The sequence below is a fragment of the Chiroxiphia lanceolata genome, chromosome 7 (genome assembly GCF_009829145.1).
Source record: "Chiroxiphia lanceolata isolate bChiLan1 chromosome 7, bChiLan1.pri, whole genome shotgun sequence".
NCBI lineage: Eukaryota > Metazoa > Chordata > Aves > Passeriformes > Pipridae > Chiroxiphia > Chiroxiphia lanceolata.
The window spans coordinates 34,965,592-34,987,477 of NC_045643.1; the positions used below are offsets into that span (position 1 = coordinate 34,965,592).

At 38.6% G+C, this 21,886-nt stretch overlaps 1 protein-coding gene across 10 annotated transcripts in view; it reads right to left on the reverse strand.

The window, feature by feature from the left end:
• The window catches only part of LRP1B (LDL receptor related protein 1B), a 672,101-nt gene that overhangs the window by 314,574 nt on the left and 335,641 nt on the right, over positions 1-21,886 (reverse strand). For all 10 annotated transcript variants that reach the window (XR_004358017.1, XM_032693191.1, XM_032693192.1 and 7 more), the window contains 2 exons: positions 2,576-2,695; positions 192-320 (listed from right to left, as the gene is read on the reverse strand). Coding sequence is in view for 9 of the 10 variants with exons in the window: in XM_032693191.1 (XP_032549082.1) it covers positions 192-320; positions 2,576-2,695 (249 nt within the window). In the remaining variant the exon portion in view is untranslated. The remainder of the gene's footprint in view (positions 1-191; positions 321-2,575; positions 2,696-21,886) is intronic.

The following is a 21,886-nucleotide window of genomic DNA, read 5'->3' on the forward strand; positions in this document are numbered from 1 at the left end:
CTTCTAATATTGCCCTTGGAGTATTGTCTTAATAGGCGAAAAGTTTTTCCAAGGTTGTTGTGTGGCTCTTTTGTAGCAGAGTGAAGGAAAGTCCATCTCACCTGTGTTCATTTTGTCTTTTCACATGAATCCTCCAGACTGGATCAAACCACAAAATATCTTCAGTAAGGTAAAAAGATGTTAAAACTTACTATTTTTGGCCTTGCAGGACTTGTTATCAGGCTGAAGCACATAACCCTCCACACAGCTGCAAGTGTATGATCCTTCAGTATTTACACACGTCTGGCTACAGCTTCCATACGTGTTACATTCATTCATATCTAAAAGGACATTAACAACATCTTGTTAAGGGATTAGGAAAAAAAGGAAATTCAATAAAATTCAGAATTCTAAGAGAGACATTTAAGTCATCAAGTAATTATGGTGTGATGCTTCATGTTTTCCCGTTTTCAAAATATGATTTTATCATGGATGTTGGCTGTTGAAATTACTCCAGTAACCAAACAAAAGGGTAGGAGTTTTCCAGTTTAATAGCTCTTAATTTTGAAAGATAAAACCTTCATTATTTCAAATAGTATCCAAAGTCTCCATCACGTTAGGGAGACATTTGGGTCCTTGTTAGTACTAGAGACCACTGCTTATCAGGGTTGATGAATGAAGCAACATTTCAAGAGAGGAAATAATTGATTATCATTTTCAATCTGTTTTTGCTGGCAATGTCTTATAGTTCCCTAAATGAACTGTCACCACTTCTACATTACGTTATCAACCAATACATCAAAAACCATATATTTCTCTCATAAATATAAAGAACAATTTTCTCAACTAGGGTATACAGGCATAATACCATAAAATCAAGATATGCTATTTAACAGTGGTTGAGAATTTAAGTAATAAATTGACATTCTAAAAAAACTGCAGCTGAAATTATTTCCCGAGATATATTTTTAATCACAAAACATGACAACCATAGAGTGCAAGAACTTATAATAAATTACATTTATGAAGAATCTGGCTTAGTACTGTTAGTTGGAGAGAGGTGTGATTGGTAGTGAGCACATACATAAGGCAATAGAACTTTTAATAATATGATTATTAAAAGAGAAAAAAATAAAACAGGAAACAAATACCTGGATGGAGAATTAACAAGCCATATAGTCCAAAAATCGAAAAGAACACCAGTTTCAGTCTACAATTAATTACACCAAAGTAACGTTCCCAGCTAAGTTGTGTGACCTTGGGAGTGTTCATTTATCAAATTCTAATCTAGGTGTGACTTTATGGGCGTGCGGTGAAACATGTTTTACAAGTTTTACAGACTCTCCTGGTAGTGAGGTCTGGAGAGAGAGCGGCTCACACTGAGGAGCTGTAGCTTGTCAGCCAGGGGAATTCTCCCCACCTCCTGCAGCCTGGCTGGGGATGCTTCCTTACAGTAACTTCAGAAGAGCTGGGGCACAGAAGCATCAAAGAGCCAGGAGGGAGGCTCTGACTCCCGTTTTGGGGGCACTCTTTCCCAATCCCTGCCCCACAAGCCCACACTCATTCATGACGAACACCTCTGAAGAAGAGTGAGGAAGCAGCTGTGCTGCCCTTGGGCAGAGCTTTGTGGCAGGAGGGCCTACCCCAATAAGACCTAAAATCTGATCAGGGAATGCAACCAGTGCAAGCCATCACACAGATCAGGGAATGCAACCAGTGCAAGCCATCACACAGGCTCTCCGTGCTGAGTTACCACTGGCGCCACGGTGCTGGTTTTGATGTTGAATTATGCTAAAAACAGCCTGGTTCATCAAACTTCAAACACACATCCTGCTTTTTGAAGATGGATGTGACAGATAAGGTGGTAGCTGGGCTGTAAATCTGTGACTAGCAGTCAATCACTTTTTACTACAGAAGTCCAGTCCCCACTCATACAGGCAGGTTCTTCTGACATAACCCTGTTAGGGCTGTATGTGTGGAGACTCCTGCCTTGGGTGGGGATGCCCTCCAGGGACACTCCCCAAGGCTGAGAGAAAGAGAGATCCCCACAAGCATTGGCATGAGTGACTTACATCAAATCTCTGCTTAATAATTATTCCTTTTTTGCTAGCTTTAATATAATTGCTTCAATAATTGCTTCAATATAGTGCAGTGTCCTATCTTATACTATACTACTAGCAGTTTTAGCTTTCATATTGTGTAAATAATTTTGATTAAGATCTTTTGTCTGATCATTTGTAATAATAAATGATTCATTTTATATAAATATTCTCATTTTTTCAATCATTAAAACCTGCAGTACAAAAGTGGTTGAATCACACGTCTGCAATTCCTTAAATTTAAACTGTTGACATAATCCAAGGTTAAGATTGGATTCAGCCACACCTGGACTCCTCTCTGAGAAGGAGTTTAGAAAGCAAGAGTCCTTTCTGCACCTTGTGACTCAGTGGCAGGACTTTTTTAATAAATTTTGTCTAAGCCTGCCATTCCCTCCTGTAACAAGCTGGCAGCCCACCACCAGCTCCCTGCCCCTGACAGCCATCAGGGAACCATCAGGATACCTGGGTGTTAACGTTATAGGGAATTTCTTGTTTACCTGTGCAGCTTCTTCCATCACTGCTTGTTTCATATCCCTCCCCACAGTAACACCTGGTGCCGTTCCTGGTAATGGCACATTTGTATTGGCAATTCATCTGTTGGCATCTGGGGAGCAGTTCTGTAAACAATAACAGAGCGAAATGTTACTAAATATTTTGATTATTCCTACATTGCAAACTTCAGAAACTTTTATATATATATATAAGTGCACCACCACTATTTACATTAGATGGAAATATAACACACACATACTGTAAAATGCTCGTTATGAAAATTGCATTTCAGCAAGTTAATAAATAAAAATCAGCATTTTATTTCTATCAAAAAGTTGCTCACAAGCTTATTATCGAGGTGTAGTGCTGCTCTGCTTAAACATCCATATTTGCACATTAGTCATTTTCAGACAAAGCAATGATTTGGAATTAAAAAAACCCCAAACATACCAATGCTGAAATGGTCAGATTTTAATTATAAAAAACCGCCAAGGTTATGAGAAAGGTTTCAACATCTCTGTATTTCCTATTCCTCATATCAACTGATTTTCTAACTTTTTAAAGCTTGTTTTGATTTACTGATATACACATAACCTTCACAGTGATCAGTGGGAATACATTCTGCCTCAATAACGTAACGTTGGACATGTAATGCTGGATAAACTGTGGACATTATATATGTCATTACTGCTGATGTCCCTCATAGAACCTATTGCTTAAACACACATCATCAGCACAAGGCATGATGCTAACAAACTGAAGAAATATTGTAGAACTATAGATTGTAATGTTTTCCAGCATGAAAGAGCACAAACCAAACAAAATCCCCTCCAACACTTCTCAGCCCCAAGCTTTCTCACCCATTTCAATAATTTTGCTGATAAAAAAGCCAGTATTTTAATGAAAATTATTTTCCCTCCAAGAAAATGAGAAAAGGATTGAGAAAAACAGCTCAAGGAGTTGCTCTGAGGATATTTTTCAAACCTGTATGCAGATGGATCAGAAAATAACCTGCAAATGGACAGAGAAAGTTTCTGCTACAGGGTTGGCTTTAAGTAACTGGGTATGACCTAAGGAAAAAGAGGAATCTGTATTTTAACATGTGGGCAGTTTTAATCTGTCTGATCATTATTCATCAAGTTCTGCTTGGAAGTGGAATGAACATGAATATGAAGAAGAGCTTTTATAAGCGTCTGAGCCCTGGAGCTTCCATTCTGGAACAACTGCTGTCAAAATAAAGCTGAAACTTCAGGAGAAAAGTGGATGTGGCTGGCACCCAAAGTTACTACTTACTATAATGTAAATATTCTAAAAAGAATGTGGTTTCATACAATATCTCAGGGTATTTCTCAGGATTCCATGCACCACACAACCTACAGACTGCCTAGAGGTTGATAAACCACACACTGTCTAAACATTCCCATTTTCCCAGTGGTTTGTGGTATATTTCTGAGCCTTTTTGCCCCTGTGCACAGAAAGATAATGTATTTTCTGGCTGTAGCTGCCTTTGTTATTTTCCTGCCCCTAGTCCAGTCCTTAGATCTGCTATGCCTTTCCAAGAACAAGTCCCACACAGAAAGTAAACCAAGGAACTTCCCTAAAGGCACCCTGAAATGGGGCTGCATGCTGAGATGCGGAGCTGGAGCCAGATGAGGTTTACTTTATTTTATTTTATCTGTTTATTTAATGTCTATCTGAACAAAATCAACATGTATGTTTCATTTTAAAAGCAAATGTGGATCAACAATCCTTTACAACCTATAATTTTCTTCCTCAAATATTTGTCTGATGCTGTACAGCCAGGAGCTCTTACTGGGTGAGAACTGTTTGACTCACAAACAGGACTTGGCTTGTTTGCACTCTTTCCATAATGGATGCAGACAGCCCACAGCTTAAACCAGGATAGTAGGACCTGCACACAGCCAGTAAAGCTGGAGGACAGCAACAATAAATTGGCAAGTGAGATCCACTGAGGGAAAATTAATAAATAACAGTTATTTGCTCATATTTTTCACAAAAACTATTGCATTTCATTGATTTAAAATTATTGCAGCATCATGTGAGTGGCTTTTAACAACAAAGTGGTTTCATTTTCCTTACGGTAAGTATTAAAAAATACTTTGACAAGGGCATTTAGTGATGGGACAAGGGGAATGGCTTTAAACTGAAAGAAGACAGGTTTAGATTAGATGTTGGGAAGAAATTCTTCCCTGTGAGGGTGGTGAGGCCCTGGCACAGGTTGCCCAGAGAAGCTGTGGCTGCCCCATCCCTGCAAGTGTTCAAACCAGGTTGGACAGGGCTTGGAGCAACTTGGGGTGGTAGAAGGTGTCCCTGCCCATGGCAGGGAGTGGAATGAGATAATCTTTAAGGTCATTTCCAACCCAAAACATTCTAGGACTCTATGACAGCTGAAGTGCTGTGGATAGAACAGGGCTTGTCTGAGGAGGTCTATTATTCATACTTCCTTTTCTTACACAAGTCCTTAAATTCAGTTTTTTGTGAATACTGTCTGATCCTGTTGATTAATTAATGAAATCATTACAAATTTGTTATCTCAAAAGATGTTTCATGGCCCACTATCAAGAACAGAGAGAAAACCAAAATATCTTCTCTCATTTTAGCCATCTGAGAAAAGAATCAAGCTATCACTTGCCTGTAACATTGATTCTAACTGGAGGTTAACAGCAGCCAGCCAGGAATTCTTCAAATCCACCAGACATACCCACAAAACCATTTAAGAAGCCCTGTTGGCTGCCATATGCTTCTGACTTCAAAATAACAACTACCCCCCGCCCCCTGCATTTTTCATCAGATTATTTCAACTGTATTTTGCTTTTTAATTGCCTGTGTGACAGTCACCTTCGGGCCCCAGAATATTTTTGATCTTTTACTAATCTGCAGGGGAATCCTCAAGTGGAAAATCAAAAAATACAATGTAGAGGGTAAAAAAATAGAATAGAGTAGAATAGAATAGGACTATTTCATTTGGAAGGGACCTACAATGATCATCTAGTCCAACTGCCTGACACTTCAGGGCTGACCAAAATTTAGAGCATGTTATTAAGCAGCCGCCAAGTGCCTTTAATAAATAGAAAATTAAATAGTAAAATAGCAAATCTATTTTCTATTTTACTAGCTGTAATACAGATCCTGAAAACCTTTGGAAGAAAACAGGAGTTTGCTTGCCTCTGGCAATGTTTGAAATATTGAAGGACACGCTGTGGAAGAACAGTGTGTACGTTTGTGGATTGGTTAGATTTGTAACAGGTTTCTTGGGAAGTAAGGAGGCAAAGAAAAATCATCAAGCAGAACACTGATATTTTTAAACCTCCAGATAGGACATTTAAAGAGATAAAAGACAGGGACTGTCATTTCTTGTCCTTTCTAAAATTCCACACCCACTTTGGTCTCCCTTTCTCGACGACAAATGGTTTACAAAGTACACAGGCAGTGAGGAATGAGCATCACTGAGCTTTTATCACAGCCACAGAAACCTCTGAATTTGTCAAAGCAAGGTATTTCTGCTGCAAGATTTAAAGGAAGAAGCTGCACTGAAGGAAACAACAGGAGGGAGCTTTATAGCTCTCAAGCAGCCCCACAGTTCAAGACAAGGAGCTGCAGAACAAGCCGTGAGGTTTGCAGAAATACAGGGTACCAGAAGTAGCTGTGAGTGCCTTTAGAATGATCTATTTTCTCCAAGCCCAGGGCGTAGTGACAATTCATCCAGCTCTGATTTAGGTCAGTTTGTTCTGTGTTTTCTTTCTTCCACAGGAGACATGAAGGGCAGCATTTTTTACTTCCCCATGAATGAGCCTCTCTAAAGTTGTGCTCCACATCTACCACAAAAGCCACCCGGCTTTCTCAAAGGTACCCATGTCAATCTTATATTTCCTGACTTTCATATTCCTCTAATTCCCAAGCATCCAGTCCCATGGGAGAGTAGTCAGTCAGGCAAAGATGCTGCTGATCTCATCCCCCTAAAGTGATGCACCTTTGACAATGACTCAGAGGAGCTGTAAGCTTCCTGGACAAACTGCTCCCACAGGAATTCACAGCAATAAAATCCTGGTTTCGTTATTCCTTCTGTGTGCAATGAAATACACTGCTTATCATAGTTCATTCAAGATGAATGATGTAAGGAACTACCTTCTCTTGAATGGTTTTTTAATGAAAGGTTTTAAGCAATTGATCTCACTGTCCTTTTTGTCAGTTCCTCCTGAGCTGACATGAGGTTCACAATAGGTTCACACCAGGTTCCCATGCTCAGATGTTTTGGCTGTTTCTATTAAGAGGGAAAGCAGTTCAGCTCGCAGTTTCTTAATACTGAAATTTTTTTTTTTTTTGGCTCTTGGGCACTGTCGAACAATAGAACAGATTTACCAATATACCTGAGAGGAAAGACAACCAAGGCCAGGTTGTCTGGGGGCCCTCCTGCTCAGGGTTCCTGAGCAAACTCATCTAGTGGAAGGTGTCCCTGCCCATGGAGGGGTGGGGTGGGTTGGAACAACGTGATCTTTAAGGTTTCTTCCAACCCAAACCCTTCTGAGACTCTATGATTCTGTATGATTATATGAAAGCACATGCAGCAAAATGTCATTATTTCTGAGCCACTTGCATGATAATAAAAACTTTTGGCTGTAGTGGGTTCCCAATTATGTTTCCTAAGTACATCTGTAATGTATAAGTCCCTCCTACTCTTTTTGTAATGACAACATATACTGGAGGGAGACTACCAACAATATTTACTCTGAATTAAAATTTACTGATTAGGTAATGTTCATAACCTGACATAACACAGAGCTGTTGTAAATAAAAGAAATTGGCTGAAGTTTACTAGTTGGAAGTGCAAGATAATATACCACGGGAATAACGTCAGAGCTTCTGTTGTCACTTCAGGGCTTTACAATTTGAAACAACAAAGGATCCTTGTCAAATAGTTCATCAGAGAGTGACTGTGAGCTACCAGTGCAGTGTTGTCTGGGAAAAAGGGAAACGCATCACTGAGAGCACTGGGGTAAGTATTTCCCATAGAGAAAGTGTGGATGTCAAGGCTCACAGGATGCTGGTGAGTGCTTCCCTTCCAGGAGGCAGCTGCTTGGAGCTCTGCACACCCTGATGGATATCTGGGGGATAAACTCAGATTTGAGCAGACTCAGAGAACAGCCTCAGGGATTAGCAGGGGAATGGAGAGCTGCAATCTGAGAGGAGACTGCAAGTTTTTGTGTTGATTAGTGCCAGGAGACGAAAATGAAGAGGAATTATGAGTGCTGTCTATGAATATATCAGAGGATCAACAGCGGGGAAAGAGACAATTTAAGCTAAAGGGCTATTGGCAGAAGTACAAATGAGTATAAATTGCCCATTAATAAATTCTGGCTGAAAATGAGAAGGTTCTTAGCTATTACTGTAATCAGGTTCTGGAACTCCTCTTTGAATGGGAACAACAGGGACAGAAAATAAGTGCATGCTTTTGACACGGATCATGATAGTTCTACAAAAAAAGGCCTCTGGAATACCAGAAATCATTTTCATGACCCAGGAGGTTCCTTCTACTGTATTTCTCAAGCAACATACTACTTTGTGCTAAAACATGGTTTTTGATTATGGAACTAAGATTAATCTTTTTTTTTCCTTGTCTCTGAAACACTCCCAAAAGATAACTTAGGGGAGCTTGTTACTGAACTAATCTTCTAATTTTACTCTATGCATACTCTTTTTTTTTTCCTCTTAAATATTCGTATTCTTTCTGGCAGCTTTGTGTTTCATAAATTTGCTTGATCTTATCACTGTGTTATTCAGTTTTTGCAATTCAATATTCATACACTGATGTCTAGACTATTCTTATCACACATATGCTGTAAGCCTTCTTTTTCTTTTCTGGTTCATGTTCTGAGTTTTTGAAGCGCAATCCTTTTACAGATTAGACTCTTTAATGTAATCTACACTTAGTTTTTTTGTTTGTTGTTATTGTTGATGTTACACACAATATAAAGCTCTGTGGTTTGCTTCTCTGGCAGAAAAGGGTGGCTTGATTGATAGAATTCAATTGCTGTGTTGAAATAACGCAGCACGGCTTTATCTTACATTTGATGGTCATTTTATTAGTTTTGACTATCATACCATAAAAAAAGAAAGACAAAACTGAAATGAACTTTGTCAGACACCTCAGCTCACAACTTTGTCATGGTAGATACACCCCTGAAAAAGAGAAATGGAAATCAGAGTGTTCATGACATTATAGTTCTGCTATGGGTCACCTCAGTCCAATTCAGCAGAGAAGCAGTAGGAGTCAAATTTTAAAAAAAAACTATGCAATATATGGCAGATGTTCACCATTTTACTTAAATCAGTGAGAAAGGAGGGAAACAATACCAAGGCAAGAAAAATAGATTGCTTTTTGCCCTTAGACAAGTGCTTAGATGAATGTCCTCCACCTATTTTGTGTTTGCCATGGCTGGCCCAGGTCAAGCTGCCGCCTCTGCCTCCTCACACCATCCAAGTCACTGCTGCTTCCCAACTTATGGCCAAGAGTCCTTAGAAAACACATGCCAAATGTTTTTTACTAGCTCCTAAAATAAACCATCCACTCAGAAAAATAAGCTAAAACTGAGATATGTTAAAGACTCAGACATTTACAGATAGGGTCTGCACCCCAACTGCCCAGCCCCAGGATCTGACAGCCAGTACAGGATTTCTGTATAATTCAGAGACTGGCTAACCAGAACCCAGAATGACAACTTAAAACTCTGCATCCTGAACTCCCACAGCAAGCCAAAGCACATTTTAAGTCCTGGGTATAACCACAATTGTCCTAAGCAATTGCTATGAGAACAACACTGTCAGGTAAAAGCTGAGCACCAGCTTTTTGTCATATTATAATTTATAAAGAAAAAGTGGCCTTAACCATACAGTGTCAGAGCTCATCCCCATCAGTAGGTGTTTCCACAGTGGGAAACCTTGGTCCACAGCTCCAAGCCATGGAGAAGGTTTTATTTGGAATAGAACAGGTGCCTGCATGAGGGGAACACTTCTGAGCATGCTGGCATGTGGACTGTACTTCACAAATTCTGTCTGATGTATCCCAACCCTTTATTGCATCTTTCTACCCATCACTGTCTATGTGTTGGCAATTAGCTGCTGAACAACTTAATTTATTATTTTAAATAGACATTACAATGTATTTGTCCATTTTATGAATACAAGAAAATTACATATCTTGTTTAATCTGCCTGTCAGTCTACTCAAAACCAGAAATGTCTTACTGTGATTACTGTTCAGGGAAAATGGGCACACCTTGCTGAGTAAAGTTCAGGCTGCTTGTGAATAACAAGATATTATTTTGAAAAGAGATTTTTTTTTTCTATTATTTCTAACCTTATGAAGTAAGAGAGAAGAAGGAATGTTGCAGGAAAAAAAAAGCGTAAATAAGCAAATAGAATCTTCCAAAACCATACCCCATTCAGCTCTTCCTTTCAGATGTGAGCATATCTATCTTCAAAATATTACCTAACAGTATCTCCCTACCCAGTTCATGGATAAATTTATTTTTCAAGGATGTACTACTGAAATTTCTTCCTGCCTAAATCTTGACCTACAATATTTGGCTGAGCTTCAAAACAGTTTGTGTTATGTGGTGTTCTTCAACCATAGCATCACAAAACACTTTAAAAGATGAGATCAGCAGGTAGGAGTCATGTAGTGAAATATTAGCTTCACCTGTGGAAATGGCTCATTATTCTGACCTTTTGCTGTTTCAGTTACACCTTGGCTGCCATACAGAAGCATAAGCTAAAGAAAAGCTCACATGGGAAAATACAAACTGGATAAGTGATTTTATGACTGAAGAGAGTAATTTATCTAGGGTTTAACCTGGATACAAGATACATATCTAAAAGAATAGTTATCCTTCATATGAGAAGAATACACATTTATTTTATACAAAGCAGTTTATAGTTTTAGGTATTTTCACGGTATTGAACATCTGCTTACTGAGGTACAGAGAATAATCACTAAATTAAGTGTGTCTAATGAGATACAAAACCTGATAATATTGCACATGTCTGTTAATAACCCAGAAATGAAAGCAGGGGCAAATAAAGTGTGTGAATGGTGATAATAACTGGCAGAATGGATAAACTACAGAGAAGTCCAGAAGTCAACCAGAGCAGATCACCTGGGCTTCTCAGTAGTCTGGACCTTGTTGTATAAAATGTATTTCCAGAATTAGCTCACAATTTCTAAGCCTTATAAGTAAATGTGCCTGAGGAATGCCTGGAGAACAAAGCAGTAATTTGGTGGCAGGAGCAGAGCAAAGTCTGGGGTGAAAAAGGTTCAGTAATGTTTTGTGCAGGTAAAGGATGTGAGGAAGCCTCTCAAGGGAAGCTCTGAAAATCTAAATGTTTGAGAAGTCTGTCCCTGATGAGACAGGTCCCCTCTCCTACGTTATCCCCTCACTAAGACTTGCACTTTATTAGAGCTATGAACCCCAACTCCCTCACATCAACAAATCTTTCTGGGATTCCCATCTGAGCTTAAGAAAACACTTGTTCACTGAGGGGGTGCCTGAACACTGGAACAGGTTGCCCAGACAGGTTGTCTATCCTTGGAGATACTCAAAACGTGACTGGACATGGCTCTGGGAAACTTGTTAAGGTGACCCTCATTTCAGCAGAGTGTTCTTCACTTAGATGGTCTTCAGAGGTCCCTGCCAACCTCAGGGACTTTTTGGACCCTACAGGCTGTCCCTTTCTTGCCAAGATCTGCTACCCATCTCTCCATCCTGAAAGGTACAGCAGGGAAGAGGCAGAACTAAATATCATCTCCAGAGGGCAGGTGGCAATGGAAGGAGAGTAAGGTCAAATGGAGAGCTGGGGTAGAGCTGTCCCTTCCTCTCCTTTCCCCTGGGAAGGGAGATTGGGCAGTGACTGCCCCCAGTAAAAGCTATCACTGCCTCCCTCTCCCACCTCTCTTCTAACTCCTAACTTCCCTTCAGCAGTCACACAGCAGGCAGGACACAGGGTGCTGTTTACCCTTGTACAGTAAATCTCCACTTCTTCAGGCAAAGCATTCAGCATGTCACCTTCGAGACTATTGCACTAGTCAGCTATATACCTAGGCCATAAATACAGCCAGCTCTTGTATCTTAATTCAACAAAAAGCAAAGTCACGCACCAGGGATGGGAAATGAAGGAAACCAAATGTTCACCAAATGAAGGAAAAAAAGGGACTGAAATTTCATAATCAACAGGCACGCAAATGTAAACTCCCATATGGTGACGTTCTGTGCTATCCTGCACATGCTGTTGTTAGACTGTACAGTTAACTTTTGGATGTGAAAAGCAGCAAGAGGAGGAGAAATAGCACACAGACAGGACTGACATGCCACACTCATCTAGTTCTTGCACTGGTTATTGCTTAAAACTGAAAGCAACGGGAAGGTCTGGACATTGTAATGGGCTGTACAAGTGCTCCTCATGAGCTTTGGTGTGAGGTCAAGCAAATTAAGTAACAGAGACTTCTGTCTGAAAGAGTAATTTTAGAAGAGGGAATACATAAACCTTCTCTCTGATGAAACAATATCTTCCACTTCAACTTCTTAAATATCACTTTGACCATCAAGTAGTTCAATGATCTTGTTGATTCTCTTATTTATATACTCAGCCTTATTTCACATTGTGCTTATGTTATTTTTTAATATGCTCAAACACATTGCTGTTGAATCTTTGCAACATTATTTTTTTTAATAATGCTTTGTACTCTTTTTGTAAAAACGTACATGTATGTGCACACATACCTAATTGTCAGTCTTTAAACACTTACTGAAGGCATTTTAAGTAGTCATCACAGAAGTAATAATTTTAATCATTTTTTTAAAATACAACAACCTCTAACTAAAAACTACTGAGGGAGTCTCAGAGTGCTCTGGAAACATTAATTAATAATTGACGTCCTGCAGTGTTCTGTTGTAATAGTTACCCGCTCTGTAAGTAGTGTAAGTTCACCAGTGACGCACATTTATACACACGATTCACTCAGTTCACCTGGTCACTGGATAACAAGGACTTCTAAGTGGAAAAATTCGTACTTACTGTAGTATTATACACGTTTTCCAGTTCTACTTATGGGAAGCCAGCTCATAGTATGGCATCATCACTGTTCACAGTCTCTCTTAAAACAGTCTCTTGTCAAGGACACGTAATTTCCTCCTGAAGATCATCTCATTCAAAACCAACTGTTTTAAAGTCTGTCTACATTAGGCAATACAAAGTTCATATGAATTTACTGTATAGAATCATGTAACCTATGAACTCAGAAAAAACCCATCCAGCCCCCCAGACTTGTGTATGTCCAACTGGATTTCCCCGTGGATTATGGGGGGTTCATTCTGCAACCCAGCCCTGTCTGTCAGCTGAGGGGGATGGACACCCCAAGGACAACTGTTCTTCTTATTAAAGACAGAGGCAAAGAAAGAACTAAGTACCTCACCCTTTTCCTCATCCCTTGTCACTGTTTTTCCCAGCATGGCCACAAGTGCTCTGTGGAGTTTCAGAGCTGACATGTGTAGAAGCCCCTGGACAATCAGACAATGTAAAGCAAGGAATTTGTGTGTTTTCACACATGGATTTACACCAAGTGTCCAGTCCAATGGCCTAGTAATTGTGCCTTAATTGGATATAGCCTGGCAGTGGGAATGCCATGTTTCCTGTATGTGGCACACCAAGATGTCTTAGTCCTCTTCTGGAATGACAGTTTGCAGAGATAAATGACAAGTGTAGACTCTCTCTTCATTCTGTTACCTCAACTAGTGCTGTAGACATAATGGTGCAATAGAGCCAGGAAGGGTGTGGAAGTTTTAAAACATTCCAGAGAGGCCAAAAGATTATTAATTTTCTTTTCCTGATGCCAGGGGGAAAAAAAAAAAAAGGAAAAAAAAAAAAGGAAAATTAAAGAAAAAAATAAAAAAGCTGGCATCTTTATTTACTTTGCTCACTTCTCAGTTATGTGGAAAAACATAATTAAATCATTCTGAAATCACAAAAGACACCTATAATAGCTTTTCCCAAGGCCCAATTTCATGCTTCTTCATGGAAGTAGTACCTCAGAAATTGCTTCTCTTCATGATTACAACTTCACTTGACAGATAAAATCCTCAAAAAATTGCCAAGCAGAAACCTCCAGCTCATGAGGCAGTGCCTTCCTGGAAACTCAGCCAAGGACTTGGAATCAATTACATAAAGGGATTGAATAACAACAGATCCCAGAGAACCTAACTTGCAATTCAGTAACTGAACTTTGTTCATGTGCAAACTAAACCCAGTGAAGGATAAGAGAGAAGACTTAAGGCTAGAAATGAAATAAAAACTGGTAGCAAGGGAAAATTATACTGGAAAAATAAAATTCTTATTCAATTCTTGATTCTTTTTTCCTGAGAGACAAACATACATACTTCTGAAGCATGGCAGGGGCTAGAATAAGTGATACGCTTCCTCACAAACAAATGTTCAGTCAGCTAAAGAGGCTGAACATTTAATTTTTTCTCTGCAGCAAGCAGGGTTAGATTGCAAATTGGTTTCTGGAGTGTGTTGGCCCCATTGGAAGTGCACAATTCTTGACAAATTCCAGTTGGAGTTGTACTTTGCTGCTGGTGTTTGGAAAGACTCACAACTGCCAACTCTCAAAGTAGTGTTGAAGTGGTTTCCTTAACAGCTCATCCATCAGGGTGTTACAGAGAAGCCACGAAATAAGAACCCTTGAATCCTAAACTGTGATTCAGACCTACTCCCCCGATGTCTGGGATGACACACATTATTTTATGCTTGGGGATTTGATGCCATCTCACCTTGCATCCAGCCAGGATTGCTCAGCAGCAGCTTTTCTGGAAGAACCAAATACACTTGGAGCACCAGCTGAAAACACAGACAGCAAGAACACTGCAAACTATGGGAACATTTGCTGCCATTTTGCCATGACTCATCTTTCCTCTTTGCTTTTCTTATCTTTTACCCAACTAAGGAGACTTTAGCCTTTGGCAACGTATAATTGATTCAGTGGCTGAGTTTGAAAACAACAGAAGCCCAAGAATTGCTTTTCATTCATTGCTTCATTTAGCTCAAAGTCAGTGATCTACACAGTGCAGCAGCTCAAAGCTGTGCATCCTTATTGCTAGTATCATAAGCACACAAAATATATTTAGGAAAGCTGAATTTTACTGAATATTTTACATAGGATGATGTAATTAGTTATTTTTTTTTAATTGTAAATTCCACAACTGTGGTTTCAGGACTTTTTTGCAAAGCCCTTGAAGCCTCTAGAGCCCAAAATAAAACCCTTCCCTTTAGCCCATCCTGTACATTGAACAACTGGTGAGCAAAAAACTCCAGTGATGAATCTTGGAGTTTATATGGTCAGGTAACAGTTACTTATATTTTTGTGTAGCTGTGGGTACCTTTGCACGTATGGGAAAAGAGAAATGCATTTTTTTTTTACAGGAGATGTCACTGACACATTTTACTAGAGGGAATAACATAAATAAATGTCATTCTCATATCCTGCCCCTTTACCTTCATTGTGCAGGGCACAAGAAGAAAAGCTTGATAAATAAATTAATAAAACATGATGTAAAAATTCTCAATGCCAATTCCAGCATTCCAGAGCCTGAGATTGTTAGAGGCACAGCTGCAAGGGTAACACCAAAATGAGTGACTCAGGTGATGTGCTTCAGAGGTTAAACTGTACCAAAAAGATCAGCCCTATTTCTAGCTTCTGTGAATAAATAAAGAATTATCATGGTATTTACACAAAGGCTTCAGGTATTGCTTCAACATTTGGCTACTACATTCTGGCACTCTAAAAGTTAACCTGGCTCTTCCCTCGTTTCTCAAGGGAGAAAAAAGGAAAAGGAGAGGGATAAAAAAAAAAAAAAGCATCTGTTTCCTTTTTCTCCAGTATCCTGTTCTAAAGCTTCTGATTATTTCAGAGAACAGTCCAACTGTGCTGAGGGCTTGGCTTAAGACAATGAATACTGCACAGATTTGGTAAGGATCACTGCTTCTCTCAAACTCTGCTTTGATATATTCTCTCCACAAAGTATGGCAAATTTCTAGTATCTCTCAGTGTAGTTTTTCACAACTTCTTCAAGTAGAAACTCAGGAGATGGATGTAACTCTAGCTGTTCTTGGCTCATTCCAAGTTTGGCAGAGAACCTCATTGTTTTCTTCTTAAGGAACTATTATGCTCCACCTTTGTAAGACTTAGGAAGCAGAGCCACCTACATTCAACTTATGAAGGTAATAAAGAAATGCATCACCTTACTTTATATTTGTAGGTATTTTTTACATCTCAGAATGGATTTTTGTGAGATTAAGATTACTTGGAAATAACATTATTCAGTATAACAGTGTAGCATTGACATTATTGCAGTACTGTTATCTCTGTGTCCTATATAAGTAAAATTTATAGTTAACAGCTCTAAATAACTATTTGTAACATTTTTTTCATTCAAAAATATTGTTAAAATGCCTTTAATTATGTATATATCCTTATTATATTCTATGTATGAAATACAGAATAAATACTGTAGAAAATAAAGTATTTTCAAAAGATCTAAGTTACAGGTTTCTCATCAGAATATCAGAAGTTACTCATCAGAAGATAAAACATTCATCAGGAAAAATTAAGAACAGGTTCATTTACTTCTCTGTAAAGGCTTCTTACAAGAGACTGCTGTCAGCATGCTGTAAGTTTTGTGTGTCATTTGAAGACTTTCATAAAGAGTTGTGTTTTTCCCTCATAAAAAATGGTTTTGAAATTGGACAAATGTCTCACTATCATTTTCTCTTGTGTAGTCTTGACCAGATCAAAGAACAAGAAGCAAACCTTCCTCCTGAATCACATTTGTTTGTTGGTAGGTTACTGGTTATGAAGTCAAAGAAATCTATAGCAGCTTTTATCACTGAGTAACAGAAATCTTTCAGTGGAAGAGCTCTGAAGGCAGGAAGCCTTTTAGAACTGTGGAACACCTTTAGTTGGGATTAGATGTTCTTTTTGCTTGACTTAGTAGCAGAACTTCTTAGAGGATGCTCAGACTTCAAAGAGACTCTTTCTCCATAGAGATAAGTACTCCCACCATTTCTAGAAAATTCATTCAGGAGTCTGAAGAGCAATTACAAGAAATACACTGTTATAGAATTAGCTTTTTTTCCTTGAAAATTAATATAAAAATAAAAAGAGGATACAAGCATCTTTCCTACAGTATATTTGTTTTATTACTACTGGACTTGTGCCTGGAAAATGATAGTGTTTACACAGAGGTGATAGCTACTCTTTATGGACTCATGGGAAGAGACACATTCAAATGTGTTTATAAAACATCACTGAAACAAACTTAGGTCTTAATTATCTTCTTGTTACTCCCTGTTACTAAGCCTAGTAAAAGCTTATGTATACCCAAAGTTAAAGATGAGACTGGAGGAGCCAAGAAAAAGAAAATAAAAAGGAAAGAAAAAAGGCTTTTTTTTTTTTCATTTATTTAGTGACTTTTAATAAAGGCCATTAAGTACATGAATATCAGAATGATCTGTAAAGAAAAAAATCTGAACAGATGATTACTTTGAAAATAAAAAGGCAATTAAAGAGGGAATGATTTAGAATAGTTGCAGTATAATTAAATTCTCCATGAAGAAAAGAGAAGTTGAAAATTAAATTGGGAAAGCATTTGCAGCAACAGCTCAATTTAAATATGTATACTTCACTTCCTAATTCTACTTAAATTTAGAAAATTTGGCTTTGATTTACAAAGTCTATCAGCACAGACTAATTCCCCCTCCCTTTTCCAAAGTACTGGACTGCCTTGAGACTACACAGAAGGCGCCAGAATTGATCAGTCCATCACAGCTGCCAGGTAAATGAAGGCGACTGTCCATGTCAACAGCAAAGAAGCCCAAAAACCACAATTTTGGAGGGATTAAGTGATGTTTATTATTTCTAGGCAACTTAACTCTCAGATACTGCTTCTGAGCACAAGATTGAGTCTTAAGCAGTTTGAGTTTCAACTCTGCGCCTTGAACTAATTGCTGCTGCTGCACCTTTGTATCTCCTGCTTTCTTTTGCTCACAGTTTCTTTTGGCTGAGGGTCATATTTTTCTTCAGCTACCCATGGCAGCTGCTGAAGCCAGACTAGTAAGTGAATTATTTTGGGTTGGTTATATTTATATAAAGTCACAGAACATTCTGAGTTGGAAGGGACCAACAAGGAGCATCAGAGCCCAACTCCTGCCCCTGCACAAGACAACCCTGAGAATCATACCATGGGTCTGAGAGCATTTTTCAAACTCCCTAATTATATATATATATATATACACACACACATACTTATAATGTATATATTTTCATTACAGAACACAGTAATACAATATTATAAGATCATTATAATATTATAAATAACATATAACACTATATGTAATATGTTACATGTTGCACATTATACATTATATGTCTATATTGGTCCTCAAGGACATTACCTGGACCTCTGTTTTCTGCATGTGTGTCAATAGACAGGCCTTGATTTCAGCCCAGGATTGGTGTCTAAAAACTTATAAATTCAACTTCTGATACAGAGTCAGCTACTACTTGTTTTCAGCAACAATCTGTTAGTTGCCAAACCAGATATAAAACAATACTGACAGACCTGAGGGGGTTGAGTTTTTTTTTTAAGGAAATAGTTTGTTTCTAATGAAATATTTCATGTGACCTAGTTCCTAAATTAAGTAGTTGAATTTCAGGAGCACTGACCATTTTTCAGGTCCAGCTGCTGGAAGGAATTGACTCAAGGGGAGTTATAGCTGTTCACCATAGCTCATGAAAAATTTCATTTTTGCATCTAAATCTGAATTTAAGTGATTAATTTAGCTACTACATCCACGAACAAAAAATTATGGCCTGCTGAAACAAGCAAAGTTCATGTTTATTCAGGGTTCTTTTGCAGCCCCATCAACCTTCAATTGTGTTTAGGCTGAAGAAATTCTAATATCCCTGTCTAGGGGAGGTTCTTACTTTTCCTTTTAACTTCCTGGGTCTTGTCCTTGCAGTAAGAAAGTTTTTTCCTCTTCTTGATATCTCCAAGTTTTTAATTTTGCTGGATGCTCCTCATTTTCTCTCCATTCTGAATATGCTCAATTATTCTTCAAAAAGCACCATATTCTACTTCTTCCAAACTTTTTCACTACTCTCAGCCCAACATACAGAATAAAGGATATTAGAAACAAAGGGCTTTTCTTTCAACTGCCTCTAACAGATATGGTTTCTTCAACTAAAAAAAATAATACCCTTACTTGCATAACTGTGAAAAACAATTCCACTATAACATTTAAAAGAAGAGAAGTTTCAGAAGGCATAAAAATATTATTTTGCAGCATTTTTCCTTTCTCATTTTTGTTGATGACATTGCAGGGCAAGTCAAAATAGAAAATTCATTATTGAAAACTCCTCACTGTTACCTGACTACACCTGTACAGTTAATTGAAGCAATTCAATATACATTAAGTCTATAATGTATTTTTTTGTTCCATGCTTTATTGACTACTATGATTGAACTCCAGCCATACCTGCTGCTGGCCTCCCTTGAGCAGCTGTGGGACCTCATCCCTTCAAGACAAATGGAACCACCAAATAGTTCCATCCTGCCCTCATCTGAGGCTTTGCAAATGCCAGAGTTTTCTCAGAATGTGACAGTGACATTTCAGAGCAATGAGGAGGTATTAACTACCATCTCCTGCAGCAGCTCTTTCACAGTCCTTCCACACATCTCTCCCCAGCTCCCACCAAACTCAGGAGGAGAAGGCAAATCCAGCAGCCTGCAGGGGGTTAAACTTCAGTTCACAAGCAGCTTTGGTTGTTTCTTTGGTGTAGCATTACTACTTGTTGTATGTATCTTTCTTTTAACATGAGAAAATTTATTCTATGAATGGCAAGAAAAAATTGCTGGTTTCCTACTCCAATTCAGGTGCTAACTTGCTTTTTCATCTCTGTCATGTTTCACTTTCCTGAACTGATCCCTCCATCCTGTTGTTTTGTGTTTGGTTTTTTTCCCCCACAGTTAGTTATATATTCTATCCATCCATCTATGTATCTATCTATCTATCTATCTACCTATCTATCTATCTAAATATAGATATATATATGTAGTATCCTATAATCCAGGCATGCACCATATTCAGGAATAGGTGACAGGAATCACCCAAATTTTAAGTGAATACAGTAGATCACAGGATTAATCCACATGAGGAAGACAGAAACAGGGTTGTTTGGGTTTTGCTTTTGGAGAGTTGGGTTTTTGTTTGTTTGTTTGTTGTTTTCCTGAATTAACTTGTGGCATAAAATATCTGGAGGAAATCCTCATCTCTGTATACCACAAAGCTATACTCTAATGACCTCAATTACAAAGGAATGTCATTTGCATAGTCCTACACTACACAGTGTAACTTCAGACCTATGATACAACATATGGTGTGGTTGTACTGTGTGAAAGCAGCAGTTTCAACACAGTTTAATTAGATGAACATTTGAATATACATAAATTCACCCATACATATTTAACACACAGCTGCAGAACTCCTTCCCAAGCTTTACTTGCAACCTGCAACATCCAAGGAATCCTAAGCCAGAACACAACCCAGCAAATAGTGTGCATCCTAACAGTCACATCCAGTTTCAAGTGATGTCCTTTAAGTAGCTGATGAATGGACATTATTATAAAGATGTCTATAAGACAAGTCTATAGGAGAAGCCTGAATAACATAAAGACTTCAAATACCATTAAAATTAATGAATTAGGTCAAGTCAGGTAATTTATCACCTGTCTGAATTGGAATCCAATCTGCAGCATCCTTTAAAAAAAGACACATTCAGATGAGGCAGTGTGTGAACAGGGAAGTTCATAGTGAAGATAATAATAATTTAAATGAGAAAATGTCTGCATAGTTTTAGCAAAGTCTGACAAGTGACTCTGTGCAAAAGCAGCATGGTAAGCAAAAGCAAATTTCCACAAATTAATTTGACCTTGATGAAAGGCACATATTTTTATCAATCAGACTTAACAAATATTGACTTTAGGCATTAACCAAAGACATACATAAACATTCAGGTTGTTGAAACAGTTGTCAAGTTCATTTTCCTTCTGAAATCACAGTTTGCTGATAAAGATCAAGCTGAACTTAACCTCTTTAAAAAAAACAACCCTATGTTGCTTTATAAAGCAAGAGTCGGCTGGATTAGTCTTCTCTGCCTATCAGCTGCTAAAAAAAGATGTGTCACACAGACAGACTGAAATCTAGAGCCAGAGTGCTGACTAGGATGCACATATAAATGAAACTTGGTATAACTATAACCACAATTGGCCCTGTGCCCATGGCCCATCCTCCTACAGCAGCACCAGCCGGAGGCTGGGGGGGACTGGGAAGGGCACTTTTGCTTGTAACTGCCCTTTATCATGGAGGTTTTACTTCAACAGGAAGGCCAGAAGGTATCGTGCTTCAAGGGCCGTGTTATGGGGCACCAAGTAGAGACTTGCTTAGGAAAAGAGTAATACATAGTAACTGTTTAATTTTCCAAAATGAGAGCTGAGAAGATTCTTTAATGGTACTTTCTACTTCCATTCTTTGTGGAGGAGGGAGGGAAGGAGATGAGCTGCTCTACAATTGTGCTGCCTTCTTTCAAGTCACTCCACTAGCAGCTGAATGAAGAATCAACCCTCACTCTGAGAAAAACAAGATTCCCAATACATTTCCCAAGCAAAGCTTGCCCACAGAACTCGCTGAGGAGATACAAGACTTGTAGTGCCAAGTGGGGCAGGAGCTCCAGGCTAACGCTGGGTGTCCCTGCAGGAAACACTCCGTGCTTGACAGCACCAAGAGCTGTTGAACTTCTCTCTCCTCTGAGCCCAAAACCTTCTCTGAACTGTCAGATTCCCTGAGAGAAGGGAAGCAGGGACCAGCCAAGCATTTGTAAACATTCCGTAAGGTGAGCATGAGATTAGATTTGAGTGCACAAAGGATTCTCTGTACCAAAGGATTCAGGCATCTATTCTCTGTCATATCAAGCCTTCACCAAAGAAACACCTTGAGGCACTTCATGACTATGCTGACATTTCAGTTATGCTGCATTTAAATAGATTTGGTTGTGCTGAGTCTTACTCCTTCCTAAAATACTTCCCCTTCTAAATATAGATTTACAAAGTTATTTACTGAATCAAATTCTGACAGGGAATGTACCAAGAAAGCAGCAAACCAGAAAGTCACAGTATCTGCCTCCCCTATTTAAAA